Source organism: Schistosoma mansoni, chromosome 2 (genome assembly GCF_000237925.1).
Source record: "Schistosoma mansoni strain Puerto Rico chromosome 2, complete genome".
NCBI lineage: Eukaryota > Metazoa > Platyhelminthes > Trematoda > Strigeidida > Schistosomatidae > Schistosoma > Schistosoma mansoni.
In genome coordinates, this window is record NC_031496.1 from 22854210 (window position 1) to 22874030 (window position 19821).

Here is a 19821-nt window from a genome sequence, read left to right on the forward strand (position 1 = left end):
CAATGGTGGACGGTTGCTCAATCTCGTGGATTGGTTGAAGTGAGACATTAATACCGTTGGATGCCGGTTCAGTGGTCTATCGGTTAAGTGCTTTGGCGCGAGACTGATAAGTCCTGGGTTCGAATTTCACGAGTCAGGATCGTGGATGAGCACTGCTGAGGAGTCTCACACTAGGACGAAACGACCGTCAAGTGCTTTCAGGTTTTCCATGGTTGTTTAGCTTCAATTGACTCATGCTTTCAAGTATGAAAATTTAATTAATGTTTTCATTATTTACTTATACAATAATCATCATAATGATTTATTCGTTTGTTTATCTTACTATTATTATATTTTTGTAATTCATAATAACGTTATAATTTGATACATTAATTGTAATTTGATTATGTTCATTTGTATTAAGTTTATTTTAACTTGATACGTAAATAATCTTGTCTTGTTTCTTCCTTCCTTTCCTTTTTTATCTTTTCTTTTCTTTTTTTCGTAAAACAAATATAGACTTATGTAAATATAGAAAACAGAGAAAAAACAAAAAAAGAAAAAAAAAAAGAGAAACCATTTGAAAATAATCTGTGGTAATTTATTTATATAAAGAGATGAAAGAATTTTAAAACTTTTATAACATCATGTTTACAATTATCTTAATTTACGTTTTATATTTCATTGCTAATGCAAAGTGTAAGTTGATTCTACAATTGATGATATTGTTATAGATATAGTTTGGTTTTCTTACATTCTACCTGTTTTTTTTTGTTTTTTTAATAAAAAAAAGTGCATTTAATAATCAAAAGGGGTTTTTTGTGGAGATTTCAGTATTTTCATAGTTGAAATCATGAGTTAATTGAAGCTAGACCACCATGGAAAACCTGGAACCACTGGACGGCCGTTTCGTCCTATTGTGGAACTCCTCAGCAATGCACATCCACGATCCCACCTCGTGAGCGAGATTCGAACCCAGAACCTATCAGTCTCGCACTAGAGCACTTAACCGATAGACCACTGAGTCGGCCGGCATCCAACGGTGTTTATGTCTAACTTCAACCAATCCACAAAATTGAGCAACCATTCACCATTGTCTTCAGTGAGTTGATATCTCACATCAGGACTGGTTGAACTCCACTGGTCACTTCTTCTCACTAGAACTCCTGGGTTTGAATCTTGCAAGGCGAGGTTGTGGATGCGCACTGCCGAGGAGCCCCACAATAGGACGAAACGGTCATCTGGTGCTTTTAGGTTTTCCATGGTGGTTTAGCTACAATCGACTCATGATTTCAACTATGAAAATACATTTAATAGTTACAATTAATTTGTATTATAAAGTAATCGTTTGTTTATTCATTTGGTCATTTTTGAAGATGATTTCATCTATAGAATTAAGTTTTTTTTAATAAAAGAAATACCTCAATCAAATGTATTTCGTCTTCATTTCGAAACTCTTCATACTTCAATGGTGGGAACTGGAAGTTTTAAGTATTTGCTGAAAGTATTGAAGGCATTTAATATCTTTTTATATTGGGAAGTATTCTCATACTACTATTAATTTCTTTTAATAATGAGTAAACATTTAAGTACTTGTTAGAGTTTTCTTAAATGTACAAAATAAATATCAGAAACAAAACAAACAAAACATACAAAACATATAATATATTTGTAATATCTCAATGAGTAGAAAAATTAGATTTTCTGACGTTTCGTGACTTAGTGTAAGCCGCTTCTTCATGGGACAAATAACATATGTTCTTATGAATTTGAGAAAGTAATGGATTGTCCTACACTATAAGAATACTGAGAATTCGATAAATATCCTAACATTGGAATAGTTATACTGTTAGGAGTACATTAAAAGTGAATGCCTTTATATCACTGAGAGAATTTCATCATATTACAGTTACATATACTTCCTGCTAGATCTCCTGCAACACTTTATTCAAGAAAATGAACTAAACTTCGTTTTTGAAACAATCTAATGAATTAGGTTGTATCGATTGTGATACCTTCTATATTGGAGAGTCATCTCGCGAAATCTTGACTCGGGCCAAAGAACATATTAAGTACACAAGGAAACCTCCTAATAATCCTCTAGAACTGGGTAGATTTCAACTTAAATCGGCAATAACAGTTCACTCCATTTTCAACAACTATCAAATAGATTTCAAAAATATCAGAATATTACAAATAGGCTTTTCCGATTACAAAGAAAAGAGAGTAGCTGAAGCGTTCCATATAATGCTTAATCCTACTTCTCTAAATAGAAAGGAAGGCCTTACCATACATCCTACTTGGACTATCAATCCTAGTAACCTTACAAATGAAACTCTATTCTTTGTCATTATAAAAGGCACACATTTTTCATCCTTAACAATGCACACACACACACACACAAATTTACATACATGTCGATTATGAACATTGATTTATGACATTGATTTATTCAGACCTGTTTTTTGATTGATTACTTAATATTCTCATTGTTCCGTTGTACTATTTAAACTTGGATTAATGTGAATTTGGTTATTTATTCTCTGAAGAAGTGGCTTACACTGAGTCACAAAACTTCAGAAGATCTAATTTTCTACTCATTGGGATATTACAAATATATTAATTTATTTATAAAAATCTACCTAATGCTCAATTTATTCGTAATTATCAAATCAAAACTTGGTAATTATACCTGTGAGCAAAATATATGTTCAAGTGTTTCCATACCATTTCATCTAATAGTTTAATTAAAAGAAAATATAATTTTTTCCTTTATTTTTTGATGATTCGTTTTTCAGTTATAAATAATCTATAAGAAAAAGAAAGAAATAGTAAATAACCATACTTACTTACGCCTGCTACCCCTAATCGAGCATAGGCTGCTGACCAGCATTCTCCAACCCACTCTCTTCTGGATCTTCCTTTCTAATTAAATCCAACTTTTGTCCATTCTTCTCATGTCTGTCTCCGTTTCTCGGAGTAATGTGTTCTTTGGTCTTCCTCTTCCCCTTTTGACCTTCAGGATTCCATGTGAGGGCTTGCCATGTGACGCAGTTTGGTGATTTCCTCAATGTATGCCCTATCCACTTCCAGCGCTTCTTCCTGATTTCTTCCTCCACTGTAATCTGGCTTGTTCTCTCCCACAGTATGTTGTTGCTGATAGTGAAATAAGCATACCAGTAGTATAAATCAATGAACAAGAAAAGTATCCTAAAAATAATTTATATAGTTGAGATCATGAGTAAATTAAAGCTAAACCACCATGGAAAACCTGGAACCACTGGACGGCCGTTTCGTCCTATTGTGGAACTCCTCAGCAATGCACATCCACGATCCCACCTCGTGAGCGAGATTCGAACCCAGAACCTACCAGTCTCGCACTAGAGCACTTAACCGATAGACCACTGAGTCGGCCGGCATCCAACGGTGTTAATGTCTAATTTAAACTAATCCTTTAAATTGAGCAACCATTCACCATTGTCTTCAGTGAGTTGATATCTCACATCAGGACTGGTTGAACTCCACTGGTCACTGATTTAATTGACTCATGATTTCAACTATATGAAATTACCGAAATGTCCACAAAACCCCCTTCTAATATTGAAATTTTATTTATTATCCTACTTTTGTATAACATAAACATTTAAATTGAATTATTATTTTGTCAGTTGAACATACAACATCAGGAATCAGGAATCCAAGTAAATTATCAGGTAGGTAAATTGTGTTACATAATTTGGCATAATATTTATTCATATATATATATATATAGTGTAGTTTATGTTTTTAATTATCTCATCAGTATAATTTTATTGGAAAGCATTGCAAATTACAATCGTATTGAGTTTTGAAGAAGTTAAGGTATCAATTACAACCATAAGTAAACATTATTCGACCAAATCATTTTGTATTTTTCTTGTATAAATCATGTAACATGTGTTATTTTTCCAGACTCCAATGCTTCAAAGACATTAAGCTTGAAAAATTTAACAGATCATTGTAAGTATAGTTCATTTCATAAGATTATCATTGAAAATGAATGGGTACATAGTAAGAATTCATAATTCATTGATGATCTATTCCATGTGACTTTCTAGAGATGTCTAACTTCAAGCAATCCACAAAATTGAGCAACTGTCCATCATTGTCTTCAGTGAGTTGATATCTCACAACAGACCCGGTTGAACTCTAATGATCACTGCTTCTCATCAGAACTCCAGGAAATACCTCTTGAAGCCAGTCACTAGTGAGGACTGCTAAGGCTTTTTGGTTTGTTTGGAACTGTTAATGTTTTTGTTTATATATGTACTGTGAGATTGTCTTTCCGTGTAATGTTCTCACTGAGATTTTAACTTTAGATTTCTGCTAAAAGCTTAACAGAAACAAATTGAATTATTGACAATAATCAGTATGCTTAATCTTCGAGATATAATATTTATCAGAAGGGGTTTTTGTGGAGACCACCATGTAAAACCTGGAAGTACTGGATTGATGTTTCGTCCTAATGTGAGACCCCTGACTGGCTCCAAGAGGTATTTCCTGGAGTTCTAGTGAGAAGCAGTGATCAGTGGAGTTCAACCAGTCCTGATGTGAGATATCAACTCACTGAAGACAATGGTGAATGGTTGCTCAATTTTGTGGATTGGTTGAAGTTAGACATAAACACCGTTGGATGCCGGCCGACTCAGTGGTCTATCGGTTAAGTGCTCTAGTGCGAGACTGGTAGGTTCTGGGTTCGAATCTCGCTCACGAGGTGGGATCGTGGATGTGCATTGCTGAGGAGTTCCACAATAGGACGAAACGGCCGTCCAGTGGTTCCAGGTTTTCCATGGTGGTTTAGCTTTAATTTACTCATGATCTCAATTATATAATATTTAGACAAATAATGTAAATATTATATCTAACCATAATGGCGTGTTATATAAATTGTGAATTCATAAATTTTCTATACGACATGTAATACAGTGTTGATCAAAATAGAATTATGTACTTTTTATGAGAACTCATTACTTATTCTCTGAATATATTTAATTTATTTGGGATTAATTTCTGAAGGTGTTAAGGATAACTATTTCACAAATTCAAACATAAACCTAACTTAATATCCAAATAAGTCTATTACTGACTGAGTCTTAAACATCGAGTCTGAAATTACAATAACTTGATGGATAGCTACCAAAACTTATAATTTTCCATTTTGTGTAGGTCTAAATCTTTAGATGTCATACTTACTAAGTCTGTGTTAAAGTAGTCAACAGCCTATGGAGTAGACCATGATCCATATATTATAACTCTATCCGATACCAGTTGATATAGACCATTTATATGTTTCTGAAACAAACTTCCCAATCAATTTTACCGATTTAACTCTATCGAAATTTTACCTTGGTGTTCATTAATTTCAAGTCAAACTTTCCTATTACATCTTAGGGTGATGAAAAGACATTATTTGAATCTTATTAGTTTTATGACACTTCCTTCAGAACATGAAAATAATTAGCCTTTTTTTCGGTTAGATATCCACACACCACAGAAATCAAATAATGGGACTTCATGCAACGGTAAAGGTGAGAGTATAATTTGTACTATATTCTGGAGCTAATTAGTATAGTTTAAATACAATCTTTATAAAAACTATTATTTTGAAACTGATGTTGCTATTAAGATCATAGTTAAACATCATTCGATGTCATTGAGCTACATTGTTCAAGTAGTAAACGCAACACACATTTCTTAATTCTTTAGATACATGTAAACTTCCAAACCCAAGTCAAAAAGGTTTTACGAACACTACGAGTAAGTGTAGATTGATGTAAATTAACATAATATTGAGAATATATACCGATTTCAGAAACAGAGGACATTTGTACCACAGAACTTTGGAAGTTTTTCGATAGAAGCTCGTTAGTTGATTTGATACAGGGTTCGAATATTATTAACCGTGGCATGTAGTTAATGGTACATTTCAATGAGACTAGGGATGTACTGTTTTATCTTAAATTTATTGGGACTAATTTTTAATTGAGGAGTTCATGAAACTCACTAGGAAACTCATAAGGGCCGTTTTTAAATCGTTATGAGGGACTTCTGAAATCTAAAGGTCACCTGCAATCAGATAAATAAAGCTTTTTTTGCATGAACAAACCCTAAAAGTTTACCTCCTTTTACAATCTTCACATTCGGTTTCTTGTTCAGGGTTCAAGAGACACCGAGAGCCAAAGATATGTTGAGCATGAAAAGCCTTTCTAGAAAACCGAATTGTCTCCTAGCTAAAAGATTATTCCATTTCACGTGGTTTAGAATACCCTCCTGAATAATCTTGTCCCTTAGTTTGGCGACTACGACAGTTGAACTAACGGGCTGATTGTTATTAACTCAGTCTTTACATTTGACAGTTTAGACTACAGCAGAGACACATCAGACAGTTTTGTCAGAGGTTTGGCAATTATATCAGCCATGGTTTTCATAATTTTGGGGATGAATATTTTCGGGACAACTGAACTTATCTGGTCTGAAGTGGTAAAGTGATCGTGATACAGCTTCTTTCTTACTGACCAGAGGATCCATCGATGAGTCACCATTATTATAATTAACGGTTTGTCTTTCTTCATCGTCAGCAGAAGTTACTTTACCAAACTATTCCAGTAAAAACTTCAGCCTTTGAAACATCATTTCTTATCAATATCAATAAAGAGTTTTTACCAAAAGTGACAAGATCCTATCACTTCTCTCAGTTCACCTCTTTGTACACGAGAAAAAACTTTTCACACTATTTTAAAAATCCTTAACCAATTGTTTTGCATAAAAAAATCTTGCCTTACTGATTAACATTTTGCATACGTTCCTAGGTTTACCTCATACGCAATCTCACAACTCTACAGTAGGTGAGTGCATATCGGTTCAAATATTTACAATACTTCTTCATATGCTGTGAAGGGAAATTATGTTTTGATAATAAAGAGTATTTGAATTACAGAACAAACCAGGAATCTCAGAAACAACACAATTTAACCGAGAAGTAGTAGATGAGCACGAACGAATGTATTGTATTTGGAATTTGATATCAGGCAGCCAATCAAGTACAAAGGAATCATTAGTTCATACAAACACCAGATATATACCAGTGATAGTAAAGTGATTCCAAATTACATGATAGTGGACTATTTACTTTCATTGATTAACATAATTCAAATATAATCTTTATGGAATTATACATTAATGAAAATAAAGCAAATAATACAAGCAAAATTAAACGTTATTTTATGAAATCAGCATTCATTTTCCATGTAATAAGCATAGGACTTATGTATTTTCTTTCAGCTCCCTCTGTTCCAAAGCCAACACGCCAGGAAATCCCACGAAGTGGTACAAGTGAGTGCATTATTTCACACGATTACTATTGAAAATTTATCATTGGAAAACTGGCAACTAATGCTATGACTCCTCCGGATTTTATTTAAGTTCATATTTTAACGAAAGTTTTTCACATTATTGAGATCCGTTAATGAATACGTAGATTTGTATTGGGATAGTAAGTAAAGATGGATAGTGACTAGCGGTGGAATCCAGGACGCGCGTTTCATCCTATTTGGGACTCGTCAGGTAATGGGTTCGAGTCCCAGAGTGAACATCAACTCTGAGTTGCAGGTACATCCGGCTGAACATACAATGAGTCATGCGAATTGAGAATAATCAACTCCTACAAAATATGATAGTTGATGGTACAGGTATTAAAGAGCACCGCTTATAAAGATTTGGCGAATTGGGTTCGAAACAGCTTACACAAACAATGCTGATATATATATATTGAATAACAATCGGTTCTATACTCCTTGACTCTGTGAATGACAACGAAATATTAGTTCATATTTTAGTAAATGGACAAAAGAAGAATTTAAGCTGCTTCAAGTATATTAGGTATATTAGAAAAAGACACTGGATATTTTATGGAGGATTATACAGTTCAATAATTGTTCGTTTACCAACAATTCGAATCATTTCAATAAGCGTGAAATTAAAGGAAGTAAAGGTAGTGGCACAGTAAACTCATTTGTTAATTTAATTACTAGCTAACAGTTGAACAGTCTTGACATTCGTCTTGAAGATAAGCTATTGCCCAATAGATTTGACCCAGATGTAACTATCATAAGTATTTTATAATTATAATTAACTTGTGAAATTGTATTACAGTATTGCCTTACTTTCCTCATTTTACTAATACGTTTTATTGTGTTGTTTGTTTCTCAGTTGTCAATGGAACAAAACCAACGCCTGGTAAACCTGGTGAGTCACTTCCTATCTTGTTTTAAAGTTAATCGTGGAAATGTTTGTCGGTTTGTTTTATCTGTGTCACGAGTTTATGGAAGTAGAATTATATGAATTTCTATAAGTTTTGTTGAATCGTGACAATCTTCTTCTGTTTAGTAGAACAAATGGATTAGTTTCTTGTGATGATTTGAAGTATTTGAATTATTGTGATAACTAGGAATTCCCGAAATATTGAAATTTACAGCAAGTACAACGAGATGAGCACAAATGAATGTATTGTATTTGGCATTCAAAATCAAGCAACCAATCAAGTACAAAAGAATCATTAGTTCATACTAGTACCACAACCGCTACAGGTTAGATTGTAATCTAAGTTTCTGTAATCGATTGAACGTCTTCCCTTTAGGGTCATTGTATGTCTGTCAGATTGTGTATTATATACAGACTCTACATGATCTAGAATATGCTGATTAGTATTCGAATTAACAACTGAAATTGGAACCGCCTTACCTGGATCCTGGAATTGTATATGTTGAACATGCTGGTTGTGTACTGGAATCAATGATACCTAGAATTTAAACCATAGATTTCCTAACATTATCCTCCCCCACGAAATAATTTGGGGTCTTTATATTTCAATGTCATGATCGATTTGACGTTCCCTATTTGCATCATCATCTCATATCTCACACTTCGATTGATAAATGTGAGTATTTGGGTATACATTACTCACTTACATACTTACGCCTGTTACCGCTCGTGGAGTAGCATAGGCCGCCCACCAACATTCTCCATCCAACTCTGTCCTGGACAATACTTTCCAGTTCCTATTCATTTTTTTAATGTCTGCCTCGAATTTCCGACACGATGTGTTCCTTGGCATTCCACTTTTCTTTCTCCCTTCAGGATTCCAGGTTAAAGATTGCCTCATGATGCAGTTGGATGATTTCCAAAATGTATGTCCTGTTCACCTCCAACGTCTTTTCCTAATTTCCTACTTAGCTGTAAGCTGGTCTGTTCTCTCTCACAGTAGGCTGTTGCTGATGGCATGTGGTCAACGAACATTGAGTATCCTGAGTAAACGATGGTTTGTAAATACTTGTGCCTTTTTATTGATGGTTGTAGTAGCTCTACAAACTTTGGATCCATACAGTTGAACTGTGTTTGATGTTCGTGTTGAAGATAATGCAATGCCCAATAGATTTGACCCAGATGTAACTATCATAAGTATTTTATAATTATAATTAACTTGTGAAATTGTATTACAGTATTGCCTTACTTTCCTCATTTTACTAATACGTTTTATTGTGTTGTTTGTTTCTCAGTTGTCAATGGAACAAAACCAACGCCTGGTAAACCTGGTGAGTCACTTCCTATCTTGTTTTAAAGTTAATCGTGGAAATGTTTGTCGGTTTGTCTTATCTGTGTCACGAGTTTATGGAAGTAGAATTATATGAATTTCTATAAGTTTTGTTGAATCGTGACAATCTTCTTCTGTTCAGTAGATCAAGTATATTAGTTTGTGTAACAGTAACAAGTTACCTACTCCTACTTATGCTTGTTACTCCTCGTGGAGGAGCTTCATTCCTCTGATTGTCTGTCCAGATCAATCAGTATGTATATATGTATTCAAAAATCCATTCTCGTATTTGAATTATTTAATCTCGTTATTCACTAATGCGAATTAAGTCGTTTATTACATACGAGGATAACCGACATATGTATTTCAATAACATGCATACGATCCAATTAGAGTCAGTTTCAGGGCCACTAAATGTTACTAAAAGAAACTTAATACATTAAAATCTCAACATTGTAAATTCGTACAGCACATATAACCGACCGTTTCGTCTTATCTTGGGATTCATCAGCAGTGCGCATCCACGATCCCGACTCGCGAGACTCGAACCCAGGACATATTAGTCTCGCGCGCGAGCGCTTAACCTCTAGACTACTGATCCAGCATCCAGTGATGTTAATGTCTAACTTCAACCAATCCACAAAATTGAGCAACCATTCACCATTGTCTTCGGTGAGTTACTATCTCACAACAGACATGGTTGAACTCCACTAGTCACTGCTTGTCACTAGAACTCCAGGAAATACCTCTTGAAGCCAGTCACTAGTGAGGACTGCTGAGGGGTCCCACAATAGGATGAAACGGCAGTCCAGTGCTTCCAGGTTTTCCATGGAGGTTTAGCTTCAATTGACTCATGATTTCAACGATTTAAAATTTCGAAAATCTCCACAAACCCCCTTTCTGATACATAATCCAGCAATATTATTTATAATTAAATCATCATGCTTCATTCTAATATAATTATCTTTTTTGTACTCAGTATATCGTTCTGTTTTTTAAAAATATGATTGTTTTAAAGAGTCATTCCTGAAAAGTAAGCAAATAGTTTTATTGCATTAAGACGTTCACAACCTTCATTTTAATATAATAGTGATATTTTTTATAACTACCAATATTCTATAGTGAATCTAGTTAAGACTTTAAAAAGTAAAACATTTGAAACATTTTCTATCTACTTCTTAAAGTTTAGACCAGTGATGAACAGTTCTAAGGATTACAATTGATTGATCACTGGGTGGGGATCAATGTCATGCGTGTGAAGTCCTTCTTAGTGCTGATCGAATGCTATCGATCAAGTTGCAATGTGGCCACTAGTCTAGGTGGCTCCACACTGCGTACACTACATATATTGAGATAAGATGGTGGTTGGAGTTGTTCAACAGGAAACCCTGGACCCGGGTTTCGTGTTACTTGGCACTCGTCAGCAAGGTGTACCTGTAATCTTGAGTGGTAACGTCTCTGACTGTGAAGCTGAGTGACACAGGATCGAATCCGTCAGGGAGCATCAGTTCCCTCAAGATTACAGGTAAACCTTGCTGACGAGTGCCAAGTAGCACGAAACCCGGGTCCAGGGTTTCCTGTTGACCAACTCCAACCACCATCTTATCTCAGTTCTAAGGATTGATATTCACTTGTAACCTCATACTATGCTTATTGGCATATTATGTCAATTAGATAGGGGTCAGGATCTATGTTATGCATTTCTATTTCTATCTAGGATCCCATATCTAACCCTAATTTTTCTATTATAAATGACTAATTATCTGAAGATACATTTATTCAAGTATAATATAGAGCTATGTTTAACAGCTATAAATTAATACTAAGTAAACTGTTGTACAATATACTTATCCTTTGATACAAAGAAAGACATTTCACGTAGGCTGGATACCACGGAAGTTGTCAAACGTCAGTCAAGCTATTTGTATTTATTGTTTAAGATTACTAAAAGATGTGAATATAGTGAATGGAGCCTACCTTGATCATTAATTTCATTTAGTACTATTCAACTGAATGTTGCATTTCCGATGTACAGGAACAATGCCACTGCATAAATCATGATTATGTCAAATTGTAAAAGTGTATATGTTATATCCTAGTGGAGACATAAGTACGAGTAACCTCCTGGACTTATTAATAAACTATTATTCTATATATATTCTTATTGTTTAACTATTGAATAATTAGATTGTGTCTATCTATATTCATCTTATTATAAGCTTCATTTTGACTTATGGATTATTATTATACGATTTACTGTCCCTAAATTATATTCAGTTTATTGATTATTGTATCCCATGTTCACAGCCACATTTGGCTCGATCTTGTACAGATATTATTTTCTATTTTATGGAGTGATGCGGTCTGTCTGTCTGGAATATAAACCGAGTATGCTTGAAATAAATGATTCACATGACAGAAGCTGTAATCGGTGTTTTGAACTCATTTGGAAGGGCTAGGCGGACAAGGGGCCAATAAGGACGCTAGACTACTCATACTGGTCGAACGTCATTGATTTGTCGCAGTGTTAAGACTAGAAAAGTCGTATTCCGATTGGTGTATAATTCATGTGATAAAAAGCCGGACATAAAAGCACAACAGTTTGGAGACAGCTTATTTTTTAAATTCATAACAGTATACTTATTAGTGAATCATCCATCAGAAATGATGAAATAGTAAACAACTGGTTAATCTCGTTCTGAGACTAATGTATGTATACTTTAAAATTTCTCATCAGATTATAACTTAAAATATACAAATTAAGTAGAGAACATACTAGCTAACTAACAATTAAATCTTGTCTCAATAAGTGACATTTTTACTATATACTGTTTATTGAATGATATAACCCAATCTCCCCATTTTGGGGATTTTGTGCCATTTCCCCAAAACGGATAAGATTTTCCCCAAAATTTGGAGATTGGAAATTTACTATTTTGATTATATTCTCTCTCTTTTTTTACACAATAAAACAGGAGTTGGCGATGGATGTGAGTATGAAGTGTTTTTTTCTTTCATTGAATAAACTCAGTTTAAAATACTGTGTGTAACACTGAAACTACTACAAATGTAGTTTTATGTCTTCCAATGAATATATAATTTACCCCGGTATATGTTTATAGTTTATTTCAGTTCATATAATGTCACCAAGTGTTTTATTCATTGGTTTTGTTTCGGTGTTTTACAAGATGTAACAATTTTTAATATCTCATTTTATCTTATATTGTGGTGTGGACTACTTATGTCTACATAAGTAAAGTATAGTGATGGTCAGACCTAGAATGTATTTTGGTAGGAGATCGATAAGGAATGAACTGAAATGAAGCGTAATTGGTAACAAAATGCATAAACAATGAAATTAGAGATGAACTGATATTTACAGAAGGAACAGTAAAGATTGAGACAATTGGTTATTTTGCAAATTAACTGTTCACTATATGGTTCTCATATTCTAATGAGATATTCTGTAATGTGCTAAAATATATTCGATTGTCTTCACACGTGTTCTTGCTCACCACAATATGAAATTGATATAGCTACATAGGCTTGTTACTTTTTACCTGCCAAATATTCTTTACTACGTATTCTTAATTTGTTAAATAATAAACTGCCAATGTAAATTGTTATTATCTATTCATTAAACAAACATACACGATATTTGCAGACAGATTTCATCAAGGATTGACTTCTCCTGTGGTATCATTGGGAACCATGTGACAGTAGATATCTGTTTTTTCTTAGTAAGGGACTATTTATTAGAGAACATCCACAACCATATCAAGTTGCCAACCTAGGAGCTTTGTGTTTTGTGGTGAGCGTTTAGTCATCAAATCAATGAATTATCCTAAAATGGTACACGTTTTCGGCCTTTATAACTTCATGATACAGTACAAAGATCATTGGATATCACTGATGATGACTGTTTCATCCTTGACATGTTTAGACTAAACAAACGTAAAATATTGAAACTGATTTAAGATCGATCAGTGATAAAAATAGTGGCAATAAATGTTGTTTCTCTCTCAATAATCAAAGATATAAGTTCACAAGAAAATGGCTAATAGACTAAAGTTAACATCAATTCGACTTTAGCAACTAGTGTATGCTTTGTATATAAATATGTAGTTAGTTGTAAAGATTTGATGATGACATGCTTAAAAATACAAAACATTGAAAATTTTCTTTTCAAAGTTTTGATCCATTTCATTCATTCTAATTTGTAAATTGCATTTTTGTTCTTCATTTTCTAAGTTTTCGATTTGTTCAGTGAACAAGGTTAGTTGACATCATCTTCATCAAAGTCATACTTGATAATTTCGAATGAATTGCCTATTCAGTGGGTTGTGTCATGATAATTAAGTAATGCTCCAATGAGTAGAAAAATGAATTTCTAAAGTTTCGATACTCACTGTAAATCGTTTCTCTGGAGAATAAATAAATGTTCAGACTAAGTAAACGATAGTTTATTTAGTACAGGGGGACAAATCAAAATATATGATTCAATTCAGACAATTTCGATCATTTCGTGGATTATCTGAAGAAGCGACTTACTATGAGTCACGAAATGTTAAGAATTCAATTATCCATTTTTTACAATATTACGAATACATAATTTAATGTCACAGTAAAGAATTCTCAGAATAAAATACGCTGTGTTGTAACTAATTCCCATTTCAACTATATTTAACTTGTGAATATTCAAGAAATATGTTTTTAGACCGAGATTAGCTGCCATTCATATCCATCTACAAGTTTTTACAACTAGTCTTGATACTATGTCATCTCTTTTCATTACAATAGTATGTTTGATGTAAGGATACTATGGTAATCGCATATCGTTTCTCTAAAGAAAAAGTGGGCCGGAACGTAGACCAACCAATATGATGGTTTTTTTCAAAAATCACTCATTAATTAAATTCATTATAGGTTGAAAACATTTTATGATATTGTTTAAGTACACTAGGTTACTACACATAATTAGTCGGTTAAAACAAATATAAAATGGGAAATTTTACTGCAAAAAGTACACTTTAAAAAATTTAAGTAGCCAAAAAGTTTGACCAGGTCTCTATTACGGTCTACATTGTTGTTGTAAAGAAATGAATTTTCTTAAATTTACATACTGACCTGTTTCACAATTTCAGTTAAAACTATTGGCAATCCCGTCTTATCTCGTCTGATCGTGAAAAACTTACATTAATTAGTCATTTTAAATAAACTTTTAGGTCACGAATAATTTGTCAATAACAATCAGGCTTCGACTTTTTTAGACTGAAAAAGCTATATGAATATGAATTAAAAATATGATCTTAATAGTCAAGAAAGTTTCAATCACTTCCCCTACGTTGGCTAACTTAATAACCCAATGGTCCTTTCGATTATAGAACGGTCTGATACACATGCATACATGTTCTTTCCTTTTGCATCTTCTTAGTCTAAATTTATCTAATTTAACTAACTGTTGCCATTTAATCACGAAATAACCTGAACTAGACAACCATTGAAAATCTGAAAGCACAAGACAGCTATTTCATTCTAGTACTGAACTCCTTAGGAGTGCACATCAACGAGCATCCCAGAAATCAAACCTAAGGATTTCAGGTCGTCTGGTTGGAGCTTAACTTTTAGACTATTAATCCGACCCCAGTGGTTTACTAGTCTAATTTAAATTGGTTTTCAACGTGGGACAACCATTTTCTACTGTCTTAGGTGGGTACCTGCCTCATACCGAGGATGAACATTGCTGAGAAGTCCTATACTAGGACAAAACAGATGTGCAGTGTATCTGCGTTTTCTATGGTTTTCTAATTTAAGTTAGTTCGTGATCCCAAAACATTCGGAAATCCCTACAAATCCCCCATACTGGTAATTATTTCACTTTTATACATCAGAGAAATTTACTTACTCTTCATTTTGAGTTTTTTATCTCAGCATTTGTTCCGCGACTTCATTTAACCCACAACATAATTCAATTAAATGTAGTATACTAGCCATTTCAACATCGATAACTAATTTTAAATTCATAAACTTAACTACTAAAAAGTGAATTCACCTTAAAACTGGTTATACCTCAGGGTTATAAATTTGAAAATTGATTAGAGATTTCTTCTTGGCAAGAAAACCATTTTTTGCAAATGTGGAAATTATTAAGTAATTTAGTTTACCTCTTTAATTAATAACATTATCCGGAACTCATACGACAGACTACAGTGCAAAGTCGTGCATGGAGGAGAGCTGGCAAATGCATTTCCAGTAAGGACCGGAGTCAGACAAGGCTGTCTACTCTCCTCCTTCCTCTTTCTTCTGGTGATCGACTGGATTATGAAGACCTCGACATCTGGGGGGGGGGAAGCACGGAATACAATGGACATCTCATAACCAGTTAGATGATTTCGACTTCGCAGATGATCTAGTCCTCCTATCTCATACACACGAACAAATACATACGAAGCCAACTAATGTAGCAGCAGCCTCTGCATCAACAGGCCTCAACATATTCAAAGGAGAAAACAAGATCCTCAAATACAACACATAGAAAACCAAACCAGTCACACTTGGTGGAGAACCTCTAGAAGATGTGGAAATATTCACATACCTGGGAAGCATCATTAATAGACAAGGAGGATCTGATTCAGAGGTAAATGCGAGGATTGGCAAACCAAGGGCCGCATTCCAACACTTGAAGAACATGTAGGACTCAAAACAACTGTCAATTAATTTCAAAGAGAACATCTTCAATAAGAATATCAAGACAGTCTTACTGTACAGATCTGAAACGTGGAGAACTACCATAACCATCGTTAAGAAGGTGCAAGTATTTATAAACAATTTTTTACACCAAATACTCAACATTCATTGACCGGATACTATCATCAACAGCGTTTTATGGTAGAGGACAAACCAGTTTCCAGCTGAAGAGGAAATTAGGAAAAGACGTTGGAAGTGGATAGGACATACATTAAGAAATCACCAAACTGCATCAAGAGGCAATCCCTAACTTGGAATCCGGAAGGAAAGAAAAAAAGAGGAAGACCAAAGAACACATTACGCCGGGAAATAGAAGCGGGTATGAGAAGGATGAATAACAACTGGAAAGAACTGGAAAGGATCGTCCAGGACAGGGTTGGATGGAGAATGCTGGTGTGCAGCCAACGCTTGTCCACGAGGGGTAAATCTCACTTACTAAAACTGTAAAATCATGATGATATGGTTATGTTTCACGTATATAGTAGTTTACAATTAAAATAGAAAGTCTGATAAAGAAATTAAGGAATACAATTTTTCACCCCGATATTCTTTGAAGTCAAATAGAATGTTGTCTCGTTGCTACCTAAACCTAATCAAAAAAGATATTTATAGATTTCAAATATAAATTATGTAATAATCTAAGGATAATGAGAGAGGTACAATGAAAACGGCATATATAGAAGACAAATGTAAATGCTGAGTGTTCACTTGACGAATCTAAAAGAAGAAACAAGTACCTTTAAAAAATCAACTTGCAAAATTAAAAAAGGTGGGTTGGAGGGATGAGGATCATGGTATAATAAGTGACTGAATATATCGTTAATATACAAAAAAGATCAAGTTTTAAATGATGAATTACCATAGCCTCAACAAATTTATGACCGAGTTTCGTTCAAAACTAATTTGTTTGACTTTATAGATAATTTTGAATAAATATCCTGGTTGAAATCGATGATAAGAATCGACCAAATGTTATCATTTTTGAATCATGTGAATGGTTTCTTCGCACAATGTTCATCAACATTTACTGCAAACTTTCTATTTTATCATGTTAGAGTTCCATCCAATAAATCATAAGTAAGATTTATTTATTTATACTTGATTACTAAAGTGTCTATAGTCAAATATTTATGATTGTATGGATAAAGTTGTGCTTTCACAATTTCCGAAAGGGTTATTTATTTTTTACTTTTATACCATTTCTAAAAGATGGTAAAAAACGTAATTCTATGAGTGCTTGTAAATTAGTTTTGGCTACAATCACTACATAAGTGTCATCATTCATGTATATAGTGTTAATAATATGTTGAGTGATAAGTTTAACTGTTATCAGCCTAACTGAAGTTATGTGGAACATATGGAACTTTAAAAAAATTATAAAACGACAAACATTTCATAATAGTTGTCTAAACAGCTTAATCCTAGTCAGTTTTAGTTTCAGTTTGGAAAGGACAGCAGGCTTGATGGCCTGTGTTAGTCCTGGCAATGATGGTCTCTCAGCTGATCCAGCTTTCTTTTGAAAGAGTCGACGGATGGAGCCTCAACCACGTGCTGAGGTAATGAATTCCACTCGTTGATGATTCGATGGGAAAGTCGGTAGTCAGCCGACAAGTAATTCGTTCTGGGCTTGTGAACTTTTTTGGAATCCGAAGACTCATTATTTACTATTTTCTAGCAAAGATTTTAAAACAATCCTAGATCACATGAATAGTCATCAGCAAAGGGAGATGTAGTCACTAATTTTCAGGAATTAATTATTACCATTACTAAAATGTCATTTATTTGATTGAAGGAGTTATTTATTCAATTTCTGGTGAGTTAAACCAGCCATGATCTATTTACAGTTTATTTTATTAACCTTTTTGCATACTGAACAAAATTTTTTAGGGGCATATGAAAGTAGTGGATTATTCTTTTATACCTTAACCATGATATTTTGTAATATAATGAGGATACGTTACTTCAGAATTGAACTTTGTCAACTGCTGTTAGTGATTTCAGAGTCACTGAATTCGTTGATTTCATACAAAATAATTAATAATATTGCTTGGAATTAAAGAAATGTCATATTCTGTTATCCCTTGAGGACTGAGAAGAACATGAGCATAAATGGATAAGTTTTATGATATATAAAGCTAACCAGCATGAATGTACAAAGTATTCATTGTTTTATATAAACAGCATATACATCTTTATCAGCATTCAAATGACTAAATCCCAATTTGCCTATGCAAACAAAATGCATCATTATAAACATATTCTCAAATATTTTATAAACGATAGACTATGAATTGGATCAGAAGGGGGTTTTTGTGGAGATTTAGTATTTTCATAGTTGAAAGCGTGAGTCAATTGAAGCTAGACCACCATGGAAAACCTGGAACCACTGGGTGGCCGTTTCGTCCCATCACGGGACTCCTCAGCAGTGCGCATCCACCATCCCGACTTGCGAGATTCGAACCCAAGACCTACCAGTCTCGCGCCAGAGCACTTAATCGATAGACCACTGAGCCGGCCGGCATTCAATGTTATTTATGTCTAACATCAACCAATCCACGGAATTGAGCAACCGTTCACCAATTGTCTTCAGTGAGTTGATATCTCACAACAGACGTGGTTTGAACTCCACTAGTCATTGTTTCTCACTAGAACTCCTTGGTTCGAATCTCGCGAGGCGAGGTTGTGGATGCGCACTGCTGAGGGGTCCCACAATAGGATGAAACGGCAGTCCAGTGCTTCCAGGTTTTCCATGGTGGTTTAGCTTCAATTGACTCACGCTTTTAATTATATATTGGATTACAATAAAGGTATTAAACATATGCAGCAATAGAAGCTGATTGATTTCCAAGACCTTTCATTTACTTAATAATTTTAGGTACCTTTTCAGAACATCATTCTTGAATTTAAAGAATATGAAAAACTTATTACTGGGAAGTTAAATCTTTTACTGTCAGTCTTTTTGAACATTCAGAAAGATATACACTGGAATATTCACTAAACAATGTTAGTTTTACAATAAAGTATCAAATATTTTTCATTTTGTCTTATGTTTACTCAACCTAATTACTAACAATGATGAACAATCGAAGTCAATGTCATGTGAATAATGTTGTTATATTTTGCTTGTAATACGATGTGGTATCTGTACTAACTGATAATTCCTTCGAGCTTGATTGGGCGCTTATTACGAATTACAATTATAGTACGTTCAATTGAGCTCATTCACCTGCCTTAAATTGCACTGTTTCGGAAATTCTTAGTTAGCAAGTCAGTTTGACAACTTCTAATTATCATATAGGGCTGGTGGGATCAGACTTGAAAGAAAATCAACTATTAAAGCTATAAAAGTCAGGAATCTAATGCAGTTAAATTTTTATATTTTATGAATATATCGCGAATGGAATGAGTTATTCATCAGAAGTATATTAGCCAATCATTACATTGAGTTAATGGATGGTTAGTATCAG

At 33.9% G+C, this 19821-nt stretch overlaps 1 protein-coding gene across 1 annotated transcript; it reads left to right on the top strand.

The window, feature by feature from the left end:
• Positions 1-618: 618 nt before the first annotated feature.
• Positions 619-19293, top strand: Smp_171190 (MEG-8 family; the record flags this gene model as incomplete). Its single annotated transcript, XM_018796117.1, has 15 exons — positions 619-678; positions 3648-3692; positions 3931-3978; positions 5496-5546; positions 5725-5775; positions 6828-6863; positions 7300-7350; positions 8227-8262; positions 9573-9608; positions 10626-10640; positions 12583-12597; positions 13859-13882; positions 17410-17431; positions 18147-18167; positions 19230-19293. Exons 1-15 carry the CDS (start codon positions 627-629, stop codon positions 19291-19293), a joined length of 567 nt encoding a protein of 188 aa, XP_018650362.1. The 5' UTR covers positions 619-626.
• Positions 19294-19821: the final 528 nt, after the last annotated feature.